Source organism: Scatophagus argus, chromosome 9, assembly GCF_020382885.2.
Source record: "Scatophagus argus isolate fScaArg1 chromosome 9, fScaArg1.pri, whole genome shotgun sequence".
Taxonomy (NCBI): domain Eukaryota; kingdom Metazoa; phylum Chordata; class Actinopteri; family Scatophagidae; genus Scatophagus; species Scatophagus argus.
Window position 1 is genome coordinate 24,919,380 of NC_058501.1, and position 23,518 is coordinate 24,942,897.

At 46.4% G+C, this 23,518-nt stretch overlaps 2 protein-coding genes and 1 long non-coding RNA gene across 5 annotated transcripts; 2 read left to right on the forward strand and 1 right to left on the reverse strand.

The window, feature by feature from the left end:
- The first annotated feature begins 256 nt into the window (after positions 1-256).
- Positions 257-4,504, forward strand: hapln2 (hyaluronan and proteoglycan link protein 2). Its single transcript, XM_046400829.1, has 6 exons — positions 257-411; positions 578-682; positions 1,611-1,967; positions 2,378-2,494; positions 2,572-2,754; positions 3,721-4,504. Exons 1-6 carry the CDS (start codon positions 378-380, stop codon positions 3,996-3,998), a joined length of 1,074 nt encoding a protein of 357 aa, XP_046256785.1. The 5' UTR covers positions 257-377; the 3' UTR covers positions 3,999-4,504.
- Positions 4,505-4,698: 194 nt separating this feature from the next.
- On the reverse strand, positions 4,699-22,272 carry bcan (brevican). 3 transcript variants are annotated; one of them, XM_046398929.1, is made up of 15 exons: positions 22,078-22,272; positions 16,728-16,810; positions 14,840-15,232; positions 14,454-14,628; positions 13,928-14,055; positions 13,436-13,729; positions 11,450-12,409; positions 10,385-11,116; positions 9,824-10,054; positions 9,041-9,145; positions 8,784-8,942; positions 7,063-7,145; positions 6,789-6,933; positions 6,603-6,682; positions 4,699-6,216 (listed from the first exon to the last, which is right to left on the reverse strand). In XM_046398929.1, the coding sequence occupies exons 1-15, from the start codon at positions 22,080-22,082 to the stop codon at positions 5,941-5,943; spliced, it is 3,849 nt and encodes a 1,282-aa protein (XP_046254885.1). In that variant the 5' UTR covers positions 22,083-22,272; the 3' UTR covers positions 4,699-5,940. The 3 variants fall into 3 exon arrangements, with proteins under 3 accessions (XP_046254885.1, XP_046254884.1, XP_046254886.1); XM_046398928.1 differs by having other exon boundaries at positions 14,840-15,247; XM_046398930.1 differs by having other exon boundaries at positions 5,930-6,216; positions 6,500-6,682; positions 14,840-15,247.
- Positions 7,478-8,790, forward strand: LOC124064453. The gene is made up of 3 exons (XR_006844263.1): positions 7,478-8,043; positions 8,316-8,374; positions 8,498-8,790. It is a non-coding gene; the product is annotated as an uncharacterized LOC124064453 (long non-coding RNA).
- Positions 22,273-23,518: the final 1,246 nt, after the last annotated feature.

Sequence of the window (23,518 nt, forward strand, 5' to 3'; positions counted from 1 at the left end):
ATGAGCAGAAAATGAAAAACTGTGAAACTACTTAAACTTTACATTCTCTCAGTTCTCTTCTTATTTTATCTCAGTTACGAGAAACAAATCAGAGGGAAACGGAAAGAAAGGCAGCATGTCAGGCCTCCAGCTGGTCATCAGCATCTGGATCAGAGAGGACAACAGTCCCGTTTACACGCTGTGGACAACAGACTGGACCATATGACCACAGTGAGGGGGAGGGGGAGTTGGAGAGAGATGAACTCATTATGACAGCTGAACATTCAGGGCTCAGACTCAGGACCAAACAGGAGTAGCTTCTACTGCCTGAAGTTATGAGTTACCCAGGAAGTCAGACACCTTGAAGGCATCTCCGTCATGTGGGACACTGTGGGAGGATGACCGGACATCTGCGTCTTCTCAACATCACAGGTTTGTTTTTTTTGCTAATTTCAGACTATAGCTAAAACAGTTTGTAACCAACATGTGATAAAACACAGTGCATTGACTCTCTGACTGTGTGATCGATGGGAATTTGTCAGGTGGTAGAACAAAGACAAAGTGTGGCTGGTTTGTTCTGTTTTCTCATGAACTCTAGGAGCTGGAGGAACGACTCCCTGCAAAATGAACAGTGCAGTGATTCTGATATTAACATCCAGCTGCTTCACCTGGTCTTCAGCTGCACATACTCCCAGTGAAGCAGGTACAGCAGTGAGTGTGATGGATGAGGTTTTTCTCATCCCACACCTCCCCAACATCAGAGCTGTAAACCAAACAAAACTCACCGGAACGTCTTGGCTTGACGCCTGCAGCGTCTTCATGTCCCCAGAGTCGCTGCTGGTCTCCTCCATAGTGTATCCCCCGTCGTGGCTTGAGTCCAGTCCCAGTGTTGTCTGACCGTTAACAGTAGCTAGAACCACAGCAAAGAGCGTAGTGAGCAACAGTCGGCGATTACTCCAGCGATATGCTGCACCCATTTTGTCAGAACCACCTTTAAATTCTGGCTGACTTTTGTCTCGTTTAAGATTTAGTTAGCATCAGCATGTAGTCCTGTTTAGACTTTTCTTTTACTGATGCTTTAGTTCTGTTCAGCGATGAGTTAGTCTTAAAGTACACAAGTATGCCCCTTTCCAATTCAGCAATTCAGCTTCAGTTCAGCTTTGTTTACTAGTAACATACAGATGATTAATACAACATGTAAATCTAATCTAAAATATTCTTATATAATTATAATATAAAATTATTTTTAAATGTATTTATTGTATCTGTAATGGAACAAAAAATAACACTGATAAACAGAAAAAATGCTTCTCATCTACTTTAATTACATTCACAATAAAAATTATTCTGTCATGTTGAAACACAACAACTTAATGTGTAAGTTTACATTAATTTAATTTAATCAGATTATAGTTTTTTAATTGACTCAACCTGAGTAGCATTAAACGTTTACTGTTTGTTTCATTTTTCATGAGTGCATTTTTCTTTTTTTAGATTAATTCTGTGATATTATGACTTTGCGTTGCCTTGCATTGACCTCAGCATGTTGAGAAAATCTGAGTGTAAGTAATGATGTATGTGATGTAACACTTGGCGGCACTGACACCAACTGGATCCGGTCTCACCTGCAGCTTCCAAAAAGCTGAAGTTCCTCCTCGAGCCGCCCGTGTTCGCTGAGGTTGTTGGCCGAAGGGGAGAAAACGTCACGCTGCCGTGTATCCTGAGGACCAAACCTACTCATTACAAAGTGAAGTGGACAAAGAGGGACCCGGAGAACGTAGGGCCGGAGAACATCATCATGATAGCAAACGCTCACGCCTGCAAGCCGTACGGCCATCTTGGATCGCGGGCTTCTCTCCGGAAGGCCCACGCCTTGGATGCCTCGATGCAGCTCAGCCATCTTGCGCTGGAAGATGGCGGCACGTACCGCTGTGAGGTCGTCAATGGCATCGAGGATGAGAGTGTTGCCATTACTTTGAGGATTGAAGGTAACTGAAACAATAAGGACAGGAAGGTGTCTGAAAATATCAGACGTTACCTTTGTACCTTTGAGTACACTTCCTGGTGCGGCAATGAAATAAAATGAATAAAAAAGCAAAACAAAGCAGTAAACCTGAAACTTGGAAATTAGGTCACTTTCTACTCACCCTCAACCCGATGGAAAGTCAGGTGAATTTTCATAGTCCACAAAACATTTCTGCTAAACAAATGAGGGAACTGTCTCAGGGACACAAACTGTCAGTGGTGTAAATAAAGTGAAATGTGTTTGGCTTGTTCTCACAGCTACATAGGGGTCGTAAGGGTTGAGGGTTTATGGTTTGGAGTCACGTCTTCAGGATTTACAGGACTCCGTTTAAGTGTAAAAACATAAACACTGACGAATGACTTGTATTTCTAGGTGTGGTGTTCCCATACCAGAGCAAAAATGGCCGCTACAGATTCACTTTCCACGAGGCTAAGGAGGCTTGTGAAGAGCAAGATGGGACATTAGCCTCATACAACCAGCTGTACAGAGGTACCACAGGCTGCGCTAAGTGTGCATTAATAATATGTAGTTTCAGCTTGCTGAACTAAGCACGTCTCCGTCTGTAGCGTGGACCGAGGGTCTGGACTGGTGCAATGCAGGCTGGCTCCGCGATGGGACCGTCAGTTACCCCATTATTCAAATTCGACCTGCGTGTGGAGGAGAGGTGCTCCCTGGCATCCGCAGTTATGGACCGAAAGATAAGAATCACGATCGGTTTGACGCTTTCTGCTTCACCTCCAAGACTCCTGGTAAGCTACGAGAGGTTAAGTCTCATTTCCTGACAGAAAGCTGGGAGCAAACTGAAGCTTGTTCGAGGCAGATTTGGCCCCATGAACTTTATTATATTCAGCATACACATAATACACATAGTGTGATGTGGAGACTTAAATCTGCAATCCCAAATACAAGCACAAATACTCACTAGAGCACCAAATGTGGATTAATCCACAGCAAGAAATAGTCCCAAACGAATGCTCTGTGGTCCTGTGTTTGGGTAGCATTTGCTAAAAACTGAGCAGTGCTGTTTAGTGTTGTGTGTAGAGAAGGATGTGAGCTGTGTAGCAACCACTGACTGAGATGGATGACATGACTTCCCTAAAAGTGAAGCCAAAACACCTGTATCGCCCCCTGGTGGCTGACTGCAGTACAGCTCATAAACCCCTCCCCCTTCATGTTAGCAGATGGGACATGAGCCAAGCTAAAAACTCAAATGAAATTTTCCCAAAGACAGTTTCTGCCATTTCAGGTAGTACTTATCATGCTGATGTTTGTTCAAGTCTTCATTTTTCTCATCAGTTTAATTAATTAATCTGTTGCCATGAAAAAGAGGGCTAAGCGCTGCTCCTGATTGGCTCAGGCGGGTGTATGGGTGTGAACTCGATACCATGGCTCAACCTGCCAATCACTACTGCACACTCTGGCTCCAAATGACATCACCAGAAGATGGTAGCCATCGTATGTGGGATATTTTGGCTTAACTTTGTACAGTGGGAACAACTGGAGCCATGTCAACCATCTTTATGATGTCGATGAGAGCTGCAAGCTGACCTTTATTAGTATGAGAGTGGGACTTTTTCCTCTGTAGGACAACAGAGGACAACAAAATCTGTTGATGAGACATGATGCAAAATTTCATCAGTGGGAAAGCCACTTATCTGATTACAAGGGCTGCACTTCAGGGGGTGTGTTTCCGTAACTCTTTCCTCCCCTCACAGGCTTGGTGTCCTACATATCGGGGTCTTTCTCCTTCGAGCAAGCAGGACACGCATGCAAACGCCAGGGAGCTGAGCTGGCGTTGGTCGGCCATCTTTACTCCGCCTGGCGTTTCCAGAAATACGATCAGTGTGACGGCGGATGGCTGAGAGACGGCAGCGTACGGTTTCCCATCAGCAACCCCAGGGAGCGCTGTGGAGGCATCCCTGAAGCAGGGGTGCGCTCATTTGGATTCCCTAACAAGATGATGCATCTTTACGGCGCCTACTGCTATAGGTAGCCCTAAATAAACAGAAACAAATACACTTTGTGAGTCCAAGCAAGAAAACCTGAGAGACCCAGAATTTACTGCACAGTGTACACAGCTTGACCCGCCAATCCTGAGCAAGAACTCTGACGTGAAGCTACAGACAATTACTAACAGATTATACTTGATTTTTCAACATTTATTTCAGGATGCACAAACCACTTTGAACAACTGGCAGAAAACGGTATAAAGCATGTTTTACATACTCAATCATTTTGTACTTAACCTGTAATAACGTTTTGCATGGCGTCACTCGTCTGTGAAGGTTCAACACGTTTGGTTAACGTTGGGTCGATCAACACGAGGCTGAGCTGCTTACTGTGAGCTCGTTCAAAGAAGCTAAAACTCTGAAGTGCGAGTAACACTGCTGCTTACTTTCACAATGAACTTTTTATCTGTTCGTTAACTAAATGAGATCTAATGCATTCAACAAGTTGGCAAAAAAATGATTTGACAATAAATTATTTGTGCAATATTTCAAGAAATGGTTCATTTCTGTGTGTGTGCGTTCACCTTCATCATCATCATCAGTTTTCTGCTTTAACGTCTCCTGGTGGAGGAAACTGCAGTCTAACAGCTACAGCGAGAACTGATTTTGATTTGAGACTATCTGATACCAGATCGTACTGTGAATTAGGAGTCATATGATCATGAAACATATCACCAATAGATTTTTACAAACGTTTTTAATGTGTTAATTTTTCCACAGTTAAATCCACAGGCAACATCACTTTAACAACAGTAAAAATTCAGAGTACATTTAAAAAAAATTACATTTTATTTCTCCTTCATCGCAACAATTTTTACAGTATTATTTTTACTACATTTGTTAGTATGTGTTGATTAGAGCAACGATTAGCATCACCTATTTGACTGTAAACCAGTACTTCAAAAACTAGAAAAGATTCAGCAGATGAGATGTTGTCGCCACAGCTGTCACTTCAGTGCCAGTCCAGAGTCCTGTAGATGCTTCAGGAGCTGGTTGGGATACTGTAAGCTCGTACACAGTGACAGAGGACAGTTCATATGAGCAAACCACACAACAAAGTCTTCAACACCTGAATAAAAAGCACCAGAGGACAAACAGATTTCACGCGTGAGACGGTCAGGTGGTGCAGCGTTTGTCTCCATCTGTGTGTGTGTGTGTGTGTGTGTGTGTGTGAGTGTGTGTCCTCTTTTCTGTGGTTGATATCTGCTCACATTAAAGCTGCACCTACAAAACACAAAGACATATCTGAGAATATTCTGTTATTCTGAGTAGATCTGATGAATTAAATCAACATGTTGAGGCTTTAAAAGTTTTAGCCCAACTCTTCTGGCTGCAACCCGAAGGTGTCAATCAAACTTGAATATAACACAATTCAAAGTGATGCCTTCATATCTCAGCCTACTAAAGCTGAATGAAATTTGACTGGAAGACAATTTAAATGAAGAAAACGGGGGGGAGGGGGGGGTCTCCTACACAGCACAGTCCACCTGTGACGATCAGACCTCCGAGCTCCGAGCTCAGGGCCGAATGCTTGTGATCAGGTAACCCTGCTGACTGGATCCAGGCACAGATCACATGCTGAAACGTGGCTGAAACGGCAGTAAGTGATGTGCAGTGTTTTTAAAGCGAGGCTTTGACGAGTGTAATGTTGTTAGTGGTGATTAAACGCTCTTTCCACACCGCGTGCAGCTGTGGTGCACCTCTGCCCTGCGTCAGTGCAGCAGCACACAGCTGGGACACTAAGTGTGTCACGCTGGGCAGCTCTTCACACACACGTGTTTCTGTAAGCCTCCCTGCGACACACCTGTCACCTACCTGGTACTTTGTTTACACATTAGGCTGCATTTGATTTGCTGTTTGCTGATCAGAATCAGCTGCTTGCTGTTGTGAACAATGTGGAGGATCCTCTCTTATCTCATGGGGAAGTTATTTTGGGAGGCAATCAAGAAGCACAAGACATGACTGCAAGATGTGATCGATTTTAAAGTTTAACCTAACGCAGAAGACAAAAGTGGGGAAAGAGGAGGGGAAAATTGTTTCCAAAAAAGGCAGGCTGGTTTTAGATGTTCCACTTGATGTCCCAGAAGAGAGGAGCTGCTTTCTCTGTGGCTGCGCCCACAACCTCCACGACCTCCACGACCTCCATGACCGCCTCATGCCGGTACGGAAGTGAGGTAACCGAGTCCTCTTCCATCGAAGGGGCTGGAGGTGGGAGACAGACAGAAAAGTAAAGGATTACAGTCTTTTTTCCCATCCCATTGTGTCTTAAACTGTGCTGTGCTTAGCATCGTGATCCACTTTTTAAAAGATGATCCATTTCAATGCAGCAGGTCTGCTTCTTCCATGTCAAAACCTGGTGCCTGTATTACCCACAATGCAACTCGACCGCTGTGTGATGAGCCAGCACAGTGACAATAAACTGACTCTACAACACGAGTTTTCAGGTAGGAGTATTTGAGGACGCTCAGCCTGTTAACGCTCTTACTTGGCATGCAGGTAATCAGAGGCTCCTCCCACTGGCCACCAGGTAGACACCTGATCACAGGATTCAGTTTCTGCACAAAACCCTCCTCACAGTAGTACCGCACCTTGGTGTTGGTCTCGTAGCGCTGACGCTTCTTCCCAAACACGTTAGCGTTGGGAACCTTAGGCGGCTCGCCACAGGACGCTGTTGGACACACGGAGAGGCAGCTTAGATCCTCTGATCCCGAGCACTCGGGCTCATTGAAAACTAAGAGCTCAGAAAAAGTGCGTTTCAAATGACATGAACTCACAGACGCCCTTCTTGCAGGTGTAGGACAGGTGGTAGTTGCAAGGCACGTCGCTCCAGTGGCCGCCGTCGTGCCACACCATCACAGCGCAGTCCTCACCGGACAGGAAGTAGCTGTCAGGCTGGCCTCTGTACCAGTTCTCATAGAGCTGATTAAAACAGAGAACAACCAGGCGTTTGTGAGTGAGGATGACGCAGCTTAGACGGTCAGAGGAAACAAAAACTGACCTCTCGACTCTCTCAGCAAGTCAAGTCACACAAAGCAAAACAAAACTCACCAGCGGGTTCCCGTCTGACCAGCGGAAGTCTCCCTCGATGGTCCTGTCGTTCAGTCCGATCCACTGATACTCTCTGTATTTGTCTAAAAATGAAAACGTTTAAATAAGAGAGGGCTCCTGCGTCTGCTGCATGTTACCGCTGGACATGTTTCGGCTCATTTGAACTATTTTATATCCTGTTGGCTGCTTTGACCTACAGCAGGGCATCATATTCTGAGTTTCCTGAGCTCAGAAAAACAGCCTGTTTTCAGCTCTGAGACGAAGCATTTTACAGCTCATCCCAGAGGAGACATAAAGGAACACAGACGGTACAGTATCTGCCTCGGAGATGCAGAGGATCACATGGAAATACACAAGTGAAGTATCTCCAGTTTGCACTGGGGTCCATCGCTCATGTGAATGCACTCGCTTACATTAGCCTGTATGGTCTATGACAAATGCCCTCAGAGTAAAACGCAGCCAGCAGAGGAATGTCAGATGACTATCTCGTCGCCTCGCCGGCAGACGAAATACCAACACCAGCTTCAAAACCTCGGAGTCGGGAGGAGGGAAGACACGAAAGCTCGTCGTCGTTGTTGTGTCTTGTCGGGACAGCTTTGGGAGGCCTCGTTGTTAAAGCAAACCCAACACTTTGGGGTTTCTCAAAAGGTTTGAAAAAGTCTGAATTAGAGGAACTAAAAGATGAGTAGGTTGATATCTGGCGCATGTAACGTGTTCCTGTTGAGTCATAACAACAATAACTCGACTTCCACAACACCTTTAAGAGCAGAGTTTACAAAGGAAAAACAGGTTGCTCAGGAAGACAACAGAAAGCCGAGCAGTCAGGCCAAACAGATGCTGAGATGCACCAACAGCTAACCAGCTAACATGAGAGGCTAACAGAGCTTTAACTCAGTGACGAATCAGAAAGCAAAGGAAACTCAGCAGTTTGAAACTCAAGTGGTCCTGTGATTCAACACTCACGACATACTTGTACTCCATGTGAGTATTTCCAATTTATGCTACTTCCTACTTCTACTGCACTACATTTCAGAAGCAAATGTTACACTTTTAGATAATAGTTAGTCACTCACTTACATTAATAAAAAAACACAATAAGTTTACACATATTGATTAGTGATTAAAACAGAATAATAAAATAAGACTGTGAAGGGAGTCATTCTGCACATTGAGTACTTTTACTTCTGATACTTCATGTGCTGGTAATAATTCTGTGCTCGAGCAGGATTTAAAATCTGCCCTTGTGGTTTTAGATTTCAGAGTCTTCTGCTGTTGCCGTCACACATGCTCACTCGTGACTTCCTGCTGCCAGGTGAGGTTATCAGCTGTTCTCATCAGCTGGTCCCGTCTGTCCAATAGCACAGCGACACACTCACATCGTTAGCCTATCGCCTCGCTGCTGTCCTCTGAAATACGATTCTCTCTTTCCCTTTAGCACATTCACGCTGCTGTTATCTGCTCCCTCCACATCCCCTTTCATCACTTCTTCAGCCTCCATCACCATCAGTGTCTGGACTCTCGGAGGGGATTTTTCTGACTGACGCTCAGGGCAAACGTCTCTCAATCACAGAATCTCCCTGTTGAGTCCAGCGACTTTCTAACAACCACTAAATATCACGTCAACAATTACCTTTATTCCATCTGCTTGTCTGAAATCTGAAATCAGATATTTTCTGCCAAACCGCTGATCCAAGTGAATGATGTTCTTTTTGAGGTTTTACCGTTAATGTAGTCCTGCTCCTCGGGGGTCATGACAGAAAGGAGATGCCCGCCACACATTCGACAGTGCTGCTCAGCCGCCTCCCAGCTCTGCCTCTTGGAAAAGTGACGGTAACAGAAGCCCTGAAACTTCTCCCAGCCAGGCTCACACGCCTCCAGGTCTGAACGGGGCAGAGACGCGAGATTAGAAATGATTCAAGTATGGCCTTTGTCAGTATTTGGGAGATTCTGTACGTTTGTCACATAGGTGACACTCCACCTGTCTGGCACAAGTCTCCTGCATAACCAGGCAAGCAAAAGCACCGCGTTGGTTCACCGTCCACACAAGTGCCTCCATTCAGACAAGGGTTGTCCAGGCAGGCGTCTGCAGTGCGTCAGACATTCAGTGTTAGTCAGTGAGTCGCAGATATTCAGATGATCCCTGACCAGATTTAATGAGTCCCAAAAAGGTCAAAACATTTAACTGACTGATTCTTTTTTAGCTTCACGTTTTGAATGAGCTGAGCCCACCAGGGAAGCACCAGCAGGGGGAGCTGTTACATCACATACAGGAGATCCACTGCTTTGGGCCTTTATGCTCCAGCATCAATGTTAAAACAATCTTTATGTGATCTTTGTTTTCCTATGTAATACAGTGAAGTTTTGGTTGAAAAATGATGTTGTAATAAGCTGAAAAAATTCTTATCGAATCCGAGTCTGAGGTCTGATTCCTGTCAGTGTGATGGTTTAAGTGAATAAACATTATGCCTTAAAACTGGAACGGTAAGAGCATCTTCACAGGAAAATATCTAAACCGTTGGAGTGACTCTTCACAAACTGAACGGGAAGAAAAATCAAAGAAAACATTTGACTTTGCAGCAGTTTAAGACGTGTCGTCTTTTGCCTTTTTGAGCTTCAAAAGAAATGATTGTTGTATTTTTCAAACACTCTACGAATGGGAAGCTAATCTGTAAATTGCAGCATCTCCTTCCTGATTTTCAGGATTCCCCCAAATCAACAAAGAAGCCTCCAAACAGCAGCTGCTGTGGTCACGTGCAGGTACCTGAAATGCCTCCTCGTGCTGCAGCAGACACTCTGGCCGCCATGACAGTCTGCTCCTCGCCTTCTTTTTTAAAATACTCCTGGTTCACGGTGGGAGCAGCGACTGTCACATGGCTGCTGGAGGTCGTGAGCGTCGGACTGGTGGGCTCCCCCTCATCTGGACGCCATGTGCATACGTTACCTGAAGGCTCATCTGTGCTGCTCTGCCTCTCACCTCCATCTGATCCGGGGCCTGTTTATACATTTACAGGTTGTTTACAGGTTGTTTACAAGTTATTTACAGGTTACTGGGAGCTTTCATTTTGTGGACAAAAGTAACAAAATATCTTGGTGTTGCTTGCAGGTTCATTTGTCTTGGAGACAAGTAAAACAAAGGTGCAACTTATTTTTAAAAACAGATATTTTCAGGATGCAGAGCACTGAGGTGACGTTTCTATCTGTGGCTACATGAGGTTAATATCTACAACATGACGAGCTGCTTTCAGCATTAGAGACACCTGTCAAGCTTACAGGGTGAGTGTTTCATACCAGGAGAAGGTTTCTGCTATTCCTTTAAACTCACCACTGATGCTGCTGGTGGAGATCTGAGCCACGACGTCTTGCTCCTTAGAGGCGTCAGCAGACTCCTCGGTGACGGGAGGCTCGGCGCTGTATTCCCGATCAGAGCGGGACTCCTGTGGGGCGGAGGAGGAAGGCTCTGGTTCCCAGCCGGGTGTGTGGGTCAGATGAGGGATCAGTGTGATTTTGACACCTGATGGAGGTGGAGGTGCATCAGTGCCAGCCTCACCGTCGGTCTTCTCAGAGGTGTGGTCTGTGGAAAGAGTTGGTCCTGGCTTCACCTCTGGACTTTCTCCGGACGATTCCCCTGAGGCCTCTTTGGAATCGTGTTCACTGTGCGTTGTGCTGAGGAATACTTCTCCTAAGCCCTCGTGCTCAAGTTTGTCCTGGATGTCCTCCAGGGGTTCGGCCCCAGATGAAGAATTGCTTTCAGGTATGAAGGTTATAATCTCTGGGGAGCTGGCTTCAGCCTCCACGTAGGGCGGGGTCAGCGTTACAGACTCCGGGGGGGATGTCAACAGTGTGACCGGATGATTGTCCGGGACAGGAACGTCTCCGCCGGAGCCTGAATCATCTGTGACTGTGACGACGTCTGCAGGATGGATGTGTCCACTCTGTCCAGCTGGATCATCTGGTTCTGCCTCCTCTGAGCCGCTGCTGGATTCCTTATCACCGTGATCGACTCGGGTGGACGACTCTACAGCTACACCAAGGTGCTCCCGAGTAGGATCAAAAGCTGTCAAGAAAAGGAATCACCTGAAATTATAGATTTAAAATACGAGGCCTTTTTCTACTTCCTCTCATCATCCAAAGTATACCTATTTATTTACTGCTTACTTATCAACCTGAGAAATGTTCAAATCAATTTGAAATGATTTCAAACCCCCGACCAGCATCACAATCCAACAGGACAACTGTGACACATCATGTTTTTATTTTACACAACGTCCATTCAACTTAACTTTTCATCATCAAAAGTTTGACATCTAAATAATAAATCAAATTTCAGACTGCTGCAACTTGAGAAAAGATGGCAGCAGAAGCCTAACGAACTTTACTGTATACTTACCTGAATCAGGTGTAGGTACCAGTTGTGAGCTGTTCCCAACAACCAAACTTTGAGTCACTGAGTTTTGTGTTTCCTCATCTAGAAGAGGATTTGCCTCATCCTCTCCAGATTCCTCTTCAGTCCGATGGTTCTCAGGCGTACTGTTGTCAAAAGATGGCAGCAGGGTGGTGGAGTGAACACCTGTTTCTTCAGTGTGAGCTGTTGTAGTCAGTGCTGATATCTCCTCAGCAGTACCTGCGCTGGCCTCTTCCGACTGTCCTGAAACATCGTAAGTGCTCGAGTAGACGAGCTCAGCTCTTTCAGATGTGTACACCAAGGGGACATCTGGAGTGTGGTCCTCTTGTAAAACAGGAAGGTCGCCTTCCTGGGGAACCTCTGGAGAGCTGTCGAGGAGCTCATTTGCATCAGCTCCAGATGTTGCATTAGGACCTGGTCTATCCAGGCCTTCAGTCACAGAAATGTGCCGCTCTGAGGTGTCTCCACTCTCCGGAACTGTTGCATCAGTTGTGGGTAAACTGTTGTTTTCGCCAACAGTTTGCACTTCTTCAGCGCGAGGAGAAGTTGATGGAAGTACGTGAGTCTCTTCATGATGGGTGTGCGGGCGTTCTTCAGGTGCTGGTTGATACGACTCTGGGTATGTGGCCTTCTCTATTAGGTCCAAGATGTCCTCTGTGGACCCTTGATGCTCAGATGGAGGAGAGACAGACTGATGAAGGTCTACCGGCAGCAGCGCTTCCTTGTCATAACCCATTGTGGGGGACTGAGCGTCCCGATTGGGGCCTTGTTTTACAGGATTGGCCGTCTGGGCACGTTGGACCTCTTCTCCTTCCTTTGCCGTCACTTCACTCAGGCCGAACTCCTCCCCTGTGGAATTAGTTAAGAAAACAATGTCCTGGCCAATGTCCTCTGGCTCAGTGGCAAGAAAATCCTGAGGGGATTCGGTGTAAGGACCATTATTGCCTGGAATAATGAGGAGAATTAGAAAATGTTATTTTACATGTCCAGGATTTGACTGAGACAATTCCGAATGCCACGAAGGAAAAAAGATGGCGGAGATTGTAGCAAGAAGCACATAAGGAAGAAGAAATGGCATCCGTCACTACATTTAATACGTGGGCACCAGCCTTTGTTGGGTTTCTCTACAAATCAAAGTAAAGACTTTGGTTTGGACCTGCTCTAATCAGAAAGTGTCATGAGGCAACTGCTGTTGTGATTTGGAGCTGTATAAATAAACTGAGTTGAAATGAGCAGCAGGGAGACCAAGTTTAGTATTTCAGTAAGATCTGTACATACAAGGAGCCAAATGTGTACAGAGGCAACAATCTTAACTTAAGTGAGTAGACTGACTTTGTCTAATTTACTTTAAAAGAAATTTTAAAAAAAACCTGAATACATACACGTATATGATAAGTGTATATTAATATATTTTCCTTGTGCTTGTAAAAAAATGGTGGCTCCCAATACTGTGCATGACCAAATGACATGTAGAATAAACTGATCTTTAAAGAATTACTATTTCTATTTTAAGCTTAGATTCGGCTACTCTTCCTGACGTGAGCATTCGTAGTGCAGATTTCTGCAAAGAAATATGAAAACTTGACGAGAATTTTGGCTTTTTGGCTACGATTGGATTTCAACCCGAGGGTTAATTTTACCTTCAGCCAAACTAATCTGGACAAATATGAATATGAACAACGTCTGGGATTGTTAACATGATTTACTGACGACAAATTAAAAATATTACTTTGCTCAACAAAGAAAAAAAATCAAAACATTTAATTTAATGACTTGATGACACACCAGTACTGAAGCTGATGGCGTTTCAGACACAAACAGAAATGCAGACCAAGAAAAGTAAGTTTAAAACAGCTCCATCGAGGTGCAGATTTCCACTTTATGACCATCTCAGAATAATAAAGACGAGAGTGACAAAGACAGTGACAGAACCACCTCGAGGTCTAAGCAGGACTGCGGGTCAACTCTTACTTCTGAAGCAGTAGACGTCATGTCGAGTGTGGATCGCGGGGAAGCCCGTCTGGTTGCCATAACGATAGACAGTTCTGACCCCGGGTTCACCGCCTCCACAGCGCTCTCTAGGGGTGACGATGGGGTAGCGCACGCTCCCGTCTGCCAGCCACCCCGGACTGCAGTGGTTCAGTCCATCGTTCCAGGCTGCGTACAGCTGAGCGGTGGTGGCCAGCTCGGCGCCGTGACTCAGACAGTACGCATAGGCCGCCCAGAAGGTGAAGCGCTGGGGGGAAAAGCCATGGAACACCTCACCTTCACACAGGGAGACGAGATTTCATTAGCTTTTTCCTGTAAGTTTGCTGTGGTTTCAGTGCTGAGCCTGATCGGGTGAACAATCATTTTTACAAAATGGGTTCTCATTAATAATGATAATGGAATGTTTTCTTTACTGACAAGAACAGGCCAATTACCTAAAAGCTAGATTTCAAAAATTCCTCTTGGTTGCTTTACCCTCAATGTTCTCCACGTAGCAGTAGGCGTCATACAGCTCGTCAGGCTCTACCAGGCCATAGTTCCTCACTCCTGGCAATCCATCCATGTCCCCAAAACAGCCCTCTCTTGGCATCTGAATGGGATATCTGTGGAAGGAAATAACACACTGAGGAGCACCTCTTTGGCGTAATGGCAACGCTCCAAACATCACACTTCTCTGAGTGTTCAAGTGAGGAGAAATGTTCGGTTTCAGATCGGACGAGAGCCTCTCAGCCACCCGATGATCCGTGTGTGTCGAAGTGCACATCGACTGTTAGCGGGCCGAGTGCTCCGCCGTCAGCCCTCCAAACTGACCGACCTCCACGCTGAAGCCTCAGACACATGACCGTGTCAGCACGCCAATTTGTTGTATTCGTTGAGCTGCATACAACATTTGGGCTGTGGCCAAATGTGACCATAACACAAAGTTTCAAGCTAAGCGGCCACTTGATCCAGTGTTGACGTGTGCTGTGTGACATTGGACCGTGTTCTCTGCGGCGCTCACCTCACCGAGCGGTCTGAGAGCCAGCCGGCATCGCACTGCTCGTATCCGCTCTGGTAGGCGGCCAGGAGCTGCTCTGGAGTGGCAATTTCAGCCCCGATCTCCTCGCAGGCCTCTCTGGCCCGTTCAAAGGTGAAGGCGTAGCGACTGTTTGCATCACGGTAATGGAACACCACGCCTGTAAAACCGCGGACAACAGCTCTATGAAGTCTGGGTCCTGTTGTGTTTCCTGCAGCCACCTGTATGCACCATCTGCCACTAATTAGTTACATGTAGTTCAGTTATGACATAGATGTCATACCCCGCCTCTCGTCTGCCAATATAAATATATATTGATAGTATTACTTTATACCTTTTAATATTCGTTGATGCTGCTGTGTCTGTCTCACCTTTGACCTTGACCTGAGCCACGTCGTCAGCGTCCTCCAGGCCCTGCTGCACCCCGCAGCGGTAGAAGCCAGTGTCGTTCTGCCTCAGGCCCTCCAGCCGCAGGGTGAGGTCGGCGGGGGAGTGGGCGTAGTTGAGCAGTGACGCTCGGTCTTTGTAGGCCTCACTGACTCGCACCCTGTCGCCGCGGGCCACCAGGATTTCCGTCTCTCGGCCGTAAGTCAGGACGCTCCATTTGACCCGGGGAAGGGACAGCACAGCGTGGCGGCCGTTGGTGGAGGGCGACGGTGGCGGGTGAGCCAGGGACACCAGGCAGGGTAACGTCAGAGAGCCGCCCAGCACAGCAAACACAGGCGGTTTGGTGGGGATGGTCACCTGGAGAAGCTTCGAATCATCTGAGGAGAGGCAAGCTTTAAAGTAGTTGGTGACATTTTCAGAAACATACTGTTTGTTGTCGAGTTAAGAATAATACGAGTCTCACATCTGTGTGTTACCTTGAAAAAACAACACTTACATAATTTTATCAGCTAAATTAGTGGCATACATACATTACATTAATTAGCCAAAATAAAACAGGACTGATAGCCACATGCTGCAGCTGCACTCGAGCGCTGAGAGGCTAAGTGCTAATGTGCACACGATGAAAACACACTGCGTCAAAGCATTTGATTCAGCTAGCATTTACTAATTAGCACGTTACTCTCCATCCTGAGGGGACAATCCTTGTTTATACCTCACTCCAAAATAACTTCTTCAAGAAAATGTTTCCTGTACAAAACTACATGACGATCCATCCGGTAGTCGTTGAGATATTTGGGTCCAGATCAAAGTGGTCAATGATCAATACGTGAAAGTGCAAAAGAAGGGACATGAAGGGGGAAAAAGAAAGTGGGGAATGAAGAAAGATGGGGCAGATCATCTCAGCATCAGATCAGCAGATCATACAGTATTTAACAAAGTGTTCCAGATTTTCCAAAAATGACCGTAAATGGCTGAAAGGCTGACATGAAGCCATTTCATCCATTCACACATGAAATACTGGCTTCCTTTGCTGTTCCAACACCCTGCAGCCAGTTGTTACAGCCACAGCTTGACGCTCACACAACGCTGGACTACAGGCCAAACATTTCACCTTTACTGACGGAAAGGGGAACTTCCACAGCACTGGAAACAATCAGTAATAATAAACTGTAACAGACAGCAGGATACACTCGTACTAATTCAACATCTTTATTTAAAGCCAGTGTAGCTGCAGGAATTAGATCATCTGCCCCTCAGGGCCGCTGCTGCTGGTTATGCATAAAGGTTTGGCGGGTTAGTGACAGATAACATGTTAAAGAAGCAGCTGAAACAGTACAGCAGGATGGGCTGAGTAAGTACTAAGAGAAGAAGAAGGAAGGCAACAGAGAGTCCTTTAAGCTTGACTGATGGTCTCTGGAGGCTCCTTGTGGTTTGCCATGAGGAGTTCTGCCAGCTTGTTGCAGTTCCCACTGGTCACCAGCAGAGGTCAGTAATTTTAAATTCTCATTTGCTTCTTGAAACTTTTACAAATCTTTTCCTCACATAACTCTGCTGTGTGTCATCTGTTCTAATGTCATGATTAATTTGTGAATACTTGCTTTCATTGCGCTCTGTTGACACAACTACAGGAAGAGACAATCATCTACATCCCTCAGCCCATCAGGCAAGTTGACTTCCTGCTGGGATGCTCAGACACCCTTGAAAACGGCCTCCAGTGTGCACACGCTGGCAAAAACGCCACACGACAGGAAACGATTAAAGAGCACCGCGCTGCGCCTAAAAGCCAGAGGTCGCATATGATTTAATGGAGATGCAGGTGACAGCAGTGGACGGTGGTGGTGACGGGGACGGAGAGGGAGGGCTGCGTACCTGACTCGTGGTGCAGGGTGGAGGACGACGGCAGGACGAGCAGACAGATGGCACAGGGCAGCACAGGCAGAAGCACATCCAGTCTGTGGGTTAAAGACGAGAAGGGAGGGGGACGGACAAGGTGATTTTGAACTTGAAATGACAAAACAAAACATTTTTAGAGCATCTCCTCGAAAAAAATCCCTGTGGACACGTACTAATGACAACACTCCACCAGGACACGCGAGGTGGAGCAAAAGGCAGCGCTGGAACACCAGACGGTAAAAAAGAAAAGACAGAACAATGTCACACAATAAACTAAAAAGTACTTTTGAAACATTTAAGAATCGAAGGAAATCGGTTTTATCAGTTTTCAAATTTGTAAATTTTTTTTTGAGGAGATGCCCACACATCCTGGCAGACCCCCCCCCCCTCTTCAGTGTTGACTCCATGGCTACAGCGTTGGTGTGTGTGTGTGTGTGTGTCCTTGGAGCTCTCGAGCTGCTGTGAGTCAGACTTCAGGAGCTGCAGAGTGTGAGCTGAATTCTGATTTCCTCAAAACTCCCTGGAGGGTCGGACTGAAGCCCAACCTCCAACTTCACTGGATCTGCCATCGTTAGCACTCGTTTATCCTCCAGAATGTTCTCTTCATTGCACGGTCCTGAGGGCTGAAAACTGCTCCTACGGTTCAGTCTCACCGAAGTTTCTGTCCACGTTCAAACCACTTCAGTTGTTCATTTCTTCTTGTTTTAGCTGACTGGTTTGTCTTTTGATAGATTTGAACACGAACACACACACACACACACACACACACACACACACACACAGCCTGCACTGCACTAGATGTTTCTGATAAATTTTGATAAATAATTTCACTTTTTTCTGCAGTAACTGGAAAGTAGCATGTTGTGTTCCACCTTGAGTATTTTTTTGTTTTTCAGTCTAAAATTCTGTGACGTCGTGATGTAAAGTTTTAAAATCACACACACAAACCCAAACTGTGTAATCCGCGACTCGTGCGTTTGTCCCCTCACAGGACAAACTGAGCGCTCGGACGGACAGCAGAGAAGTGGATCATCCTGCAGGAGCTTTCACAAACTTTCCTTAATGCCATGGAAACAAACCGAGTGAGAACACAGCAGCCTCGTCTGCGATCGAGTTCCCCAAACCAGGGGTGGACTCAGACCGTCTGAGGCTCAGGGGCGCAAAAACAAATGAAAGAAAAGACACAAGCTGCATGAAAAGAACCCGAGAAGGCGCTTTATCCCGTTTCACGATCAGAGAGGGCAGCCATCACGTCCCCCGGAGCCCGTTTTACAGCAGCATCACTTTTCACCGTCCGTTCATTTCTGTGCGTCACTCAGCTCATCTGTGAATAAATGATCAGAGGCTCCAGCTGGAGAAATGAAATGTAATGTGTCTGTGTGTTTGCAGATGACCAAACACCATTTGTCAGTTCACCCAGGCACAAAAACAAACAGCCGGCGACCTCCAACACCTCAATGACTCCTTAGCAACAAGGGCGAGAGCCGCCAGCGCGTCACCTCCAGGCCTGAATTAACAAGCAGTTCACCTGCAGGAAAGAAATCCACACTCCTTAATGTTTAACACAAGCTCTGCTCTAAGGAGCCTGCGGACAGCAGAGAGGAAGAACCTCAACCGAGGATGGACGAGGACAGTCGCAGACATCACAGTTGCTGTGTGTGTCCATGAGTACCTCCCTGGGACTGACGGGAGGATTAGACGGCGGAAACTGAAGTTTGTTTCGTGGTCTCGGCAGTGACACATTTCTAATCAAAACAGGATTAATAAATAATCACTCAGAGGTTTCTCTAATGCCTAAATTTGGCTTCCAAAATGAAAGCTTTGAAGGCCGAAATGCCACTTGGGATAAAGCTGGCTGCTCTGAACAGAGCCGACGACCCCGAGATTTAAACGTGATATGAACTGAATGTGTTTGTGTGTGACAAGTGAGCTGTTAACACAGTGAGGGACAGGTGAAAGTGATCAGGGCGGGAAACATGAGACGGCAGGAAGTGAAGTAAGTGGAACAAGAGGAGCAGGGAGTGTTTCAAAACAAAGCAGCGAATGAATGACATGAACTCAGCTGGACAGAAAATGGCAGCAGTGTGCTTGCTCAGCTCTTAAGTTAACAGGCTGGCTGCTGTCAGAGTGCGAGCCCTGAGGACGTGTGACTCGTCCCACCTGCTCTCAGTGTGAACGCAGCCTGTACACAAGCCTCACATTTCCTGCTCTGCTACACCACACGGGGAAGCAGTCAGACCCACACGAGGCCGACCGATTCTCCAAGCAGCAGATAAAAGTCACATTTTAGTCAGTAGGTTGAAGTTGTTCTCAAGCAGAGACGTAACTTTGGCCAGTGCTCCATCATAATCTGAAAAGTCAGAGTCAAGGAGACGTTCAATGTCATGCTGTCAGCTTCCTGTAAGACTGTTTCAGCTTCTCTCCACGTCAGGTGGACTTTATCTCTGCTGACGATCCTCCACCTGCACCTGACTGCTCGCATCTACCAGTCCCTGCACTTCATACTCATCAGCTACCTGTCTGACTCACACTCACACACTCACACACACACACACACCCTGTGGTACCATGGAGAGGGGAAGTTTTAATGTGGGGGGGGGCAGAGTGAGCTGAGGATGCATCCCAGGCAACATCAGAAGTGCAAAGACTGGCATCACAAGTGGCTGAATAGTCAATGACTTCACCTTGAGGGAAAAGACGACCGAGGCCAAGAGAGAGGATGTTTCACCGCTCAGTTTGCCAGGAAAGGTCATTTGAGGCTGGAAGGAGGAGGAGGAGGAGGAGGAGGAGGAGGAGGAGGAGGAGGAGGTGAACTACATTCTTACAGGACTGCACCAGCTTTGTGGGAGTTTGGCCCATTTGTCACTTTGGATGAAGCACGCAGCACAACACGTTGCTGTACTCCAACGACAGCAAAGATCAGGACCTCAGTGGATTATTTCTGCTCCTCCTCTCATCTAAACCCGGTTTTTACATTTTGCATTTATTGTCACAACAAGTAATGAATGAAAGCAGCATTTAGAATCTAAAACATGGACATTTGGACCAACACTCGAACGTTGGCATGTGAATACATGAGGAGCACAACTGGGAGGCTGCAGAATGTTATAAAAACCAACACTAAAATAATAGACCTTCACGTTCATTAACTTCATAATAAAATAAATGTTTGGCTGTTGTCTAGTGAAGACACATTTCGTCTCCATGTTGTGAACTTTAATTGGCCAATCACACTATAAATGGGTATGTGGATAAAATAAGGTCCAAAACAAGTCTGAAGGGATTCAAAACGATTGTGATTTGAGGTTTTGAATCAGTAAATGCAGCAGAACCTTCTGACGTGTTGGATCTACTGTGTCCCTTCACCTGCCTCGTGGAAAACCGCCGCTGGACGTCCTCCCTTCCCCTGTGGGGAAACCTCTGCTTTCCCACAGCGAGGACCACCACCACAACCCGTGTGCCCCGGGGCCAGTCGGCCCGCCAGTCCCACATCACGCCACCTTCAATGTCTTGGTCTGCCCATCTCCAGGGGCAACCCGAACCCCCCCTGACAGACGCACTCTGACAGGAAGCAGGCGGCGGCAGCGGAGACCCCTCACAGAAAAGAAGACCAAGAAAGAGACTCCACAGGGCACGACTGAGCGCTGAGAGAGACGTTAAGTTCTCAGGGATCGTTTGGAAACGAGGAGGCCACGAGCAGCAGCCATGTCTTATTAGCCGTGAGCCGCTGACTGACAAAAGTGACAAAAGCCATAAGCTACAAGACTGTGTGTTAAGGCTTGTGTGTGTGCTGTAGTCTGCGTGCCACAAGCTGATTAGGTGGAATTGCTATGAGTTTTAAAGGCTTATAGGAGCCAGTGAACGCACCATCTCAGTGCACTCATTATTTAGTTTGAGTCGCATTTCAGGGGAGCTGCAGCAAAGTTACTGATGCCACAGACGATGCGAGTTCACCCGCTGACGGTACGGACGCACTGCAGCGACCAGCACGACCTGCTGTGGCCCACTGACGACCCACTGCACCGCCAGCCACTGGGACACCAACGCAAATTACACTTTAAGACACACAGCATGAAAAACCGCAGCCTTTACACGCGTAACAGGAAATGTGTCGCAGTATCGTTATTTCTACAAGACAGAAAGTGCAGCTCAGCGTGGGATCGAGTTCCCGCCGATACACCCGTCTGAGCCAATCAGGAGCTGCGCTCAGCTGCTCCAGCTTCAACGATCATAAGAACGACCTAAAATGACAGAAACCATCTGTGGGAAAAATGTATTTGACAGACGTACTTTGAGTTTTCAGTTTGGCTCATGTCCCGTCTGCTAACATGGAGGGGGAGGAGCTTATGAGATGTACTGCAGCCAGCCACCAGGGGGCGACGCACATGTTGGTGCTGTCCTGAATTCAGCCACTTAAAACTCTGCTCCTTCGATTGGTTGGTTGATTTGTACTTGTATGTAGGGTTGCTCAGACATCAGAATCAGAGATGCTGCCTAAATGTTGGCTCAGGTGCTCAGGTGCTCAGGTGCAGGTGTGCAAGTCCATGTTGCAATGCCACCTAATTTATTTGCCCTCAGCCAGAACACTGCTACTTCCTGTAGGGATTTTAAGGGTTTTCTGTTACGGCACAGGTGTCTTTAAAGCACTACAGCAAACTAACATTTGCTGATATTTTTTTTCTTTTTCAGTTATTGAAGGAAGTCAAAGCCGTCGAGAGTTTCAGTGTGCTAACTGCACTATGGGAGGCTACATATTTTCAAATGCTCAAACACAGACAACTTCTTTCAACATATTTAAATTTTACCTCAATCTGAATACTTTAACAGATAAAACGTTTTGTTGTGTACATTTACCAACAACAACTTTATGGTACTTCTACCCATTTGAGTACTCCTGTTTGATGCTACATCTAAGTACTTGAACTTAACATGTCAGAGACAAACGTGTGTTTTGTTTAACAGCTATGCATTGCAGTTAGCGGGCAAAGTGAGACACGTGATCTTAACTGACCCAGCAGTACGTGCACAGCAGCTCTGACGTATTCATTACGTATTAGTAATGATAAAGCATGATAACACTTTGAAAGTGAGCACTTTTGATACTGCTGTACGTTATTTTTACACTCAGTCTGACTACTTTTACGGACTTCTTCACCTGCCCAGACACAGCGCGCGCACACACACGGTGATGCAGCAGGTGACAACTGATGCCGTCACTGTAGCTAATCCTAACCACGCATCAAATGTCACGCATTACAGCAGAGGCACACACTAAAAGGCGAAGATGAAAGGTGTCACTTAGCACTCACAGACCAAATGGACTCACTTCATTTTCGCGGGGCTGAGCTGTCGGTCCGCGCGTGCAGAAGTCGTTCGTGTCCCCGCGGAGCCCGCAGACAGCTGCGGGTCGAGCTGTCCGTCTCTTTGTCTCAGCGCTGAGGCGACCGGCCGCCAGCAGGAGAGGAGGTGAAGAGAGGAGGACTTGGGATGAGGGCAGCGTTAAAAGACCCACACCTCCTCCTCCTCCCGCTGCTGCTGCTGCTGCGCGGAAAGTCATAATCCACGCTGAGAGGTGAACAAATGGAGGAGTTTATCATTTATTTTTCACTCCTCTGTCAGTGATAGAAGGTGTTAGTGAACTACAGGTCCTCCAACTGCAAGACTTTGATATAATGAGGTGAGCTTTTCATTGTATTGAAGCTGTTCTATTTTAGACTGCGAAACATATCATTAAAGTTGTAAAAACAGACTGTTTCGGCCACTAGGGGGCAGAGCAGCCCCACAACAAGCTGGCAGACACACAGCCATTGTTATGCTCATGTTTTAGCAAAGACAGGAAAATTAGCTTTCATTTGCAGGCTGTTTGCTCAAATTAAACGCAAACACATTAAAAGTTAAACCCAAACATTTGGATGCCCCCTGGTGGCTGGCTGCTGTACAGCTCATAAGCCCCGCCCCTTCCATGTTAGCATCAAATAGCTTTTCCTCAAAGATGGTTTCTGTCATTCTACAATCTGCAGCACATCCAACATTCACGCTTTCACATTTTTAAAAACATCAGCGTACGTCAGAAACCGTGAATTCAAAGGTTTTCAGACAATCAGGGTTAATTGGCGGAGCTTTTAAATACTGTAAATGAATCCAAGGGAAGTTCATCACTGAGAACACCATCAAGTCAGACTGAGACAGACCTTTTTAATTTGGTCAGCAGGCTGAATGTACCGTCGGGCACTTCAGTGCCCACATGACATAACTTCAGAGTGACTGCTTACTGAAAGCTCTCTGTTGATAATTTTCTAAATCAGTCCAGCTGGAAACCTCGTCAAGATGCGATTTCCCAAAAAGACTTTTCATTTCTCCTCTGCAGCTTTCACACGTGACAGTTTTCATGCTTCCGTATGTGCTGATCCTGCCACACGCCCACACTGTGTTGGCTATCAATGTGCAACATGGACAAATTCCTGGTGACTTGGCAGTGGGTAATCAAAACCGAATTACACACATGTGGCCGATGCTGGACCGTGACCAATATGTGTTAGTGGAAAAGCTAATCCGCAGAGTGTAGATCCCAATAACTTGACCCAGGGGGTAATAAAGTCCATAAAATCCATATTGTATCGCCTAATGAGAGCAACGGTGCTCTTTCATGTACTGCAGAGCCTTATTAATACAGCAGGTGGACTCTTAATCTTCTTTCATTTCCAATGTCGAGAACAGTATTTTGAATCATAATGTATAAGTACATTCAACAAAGGTCTAAAATTCCA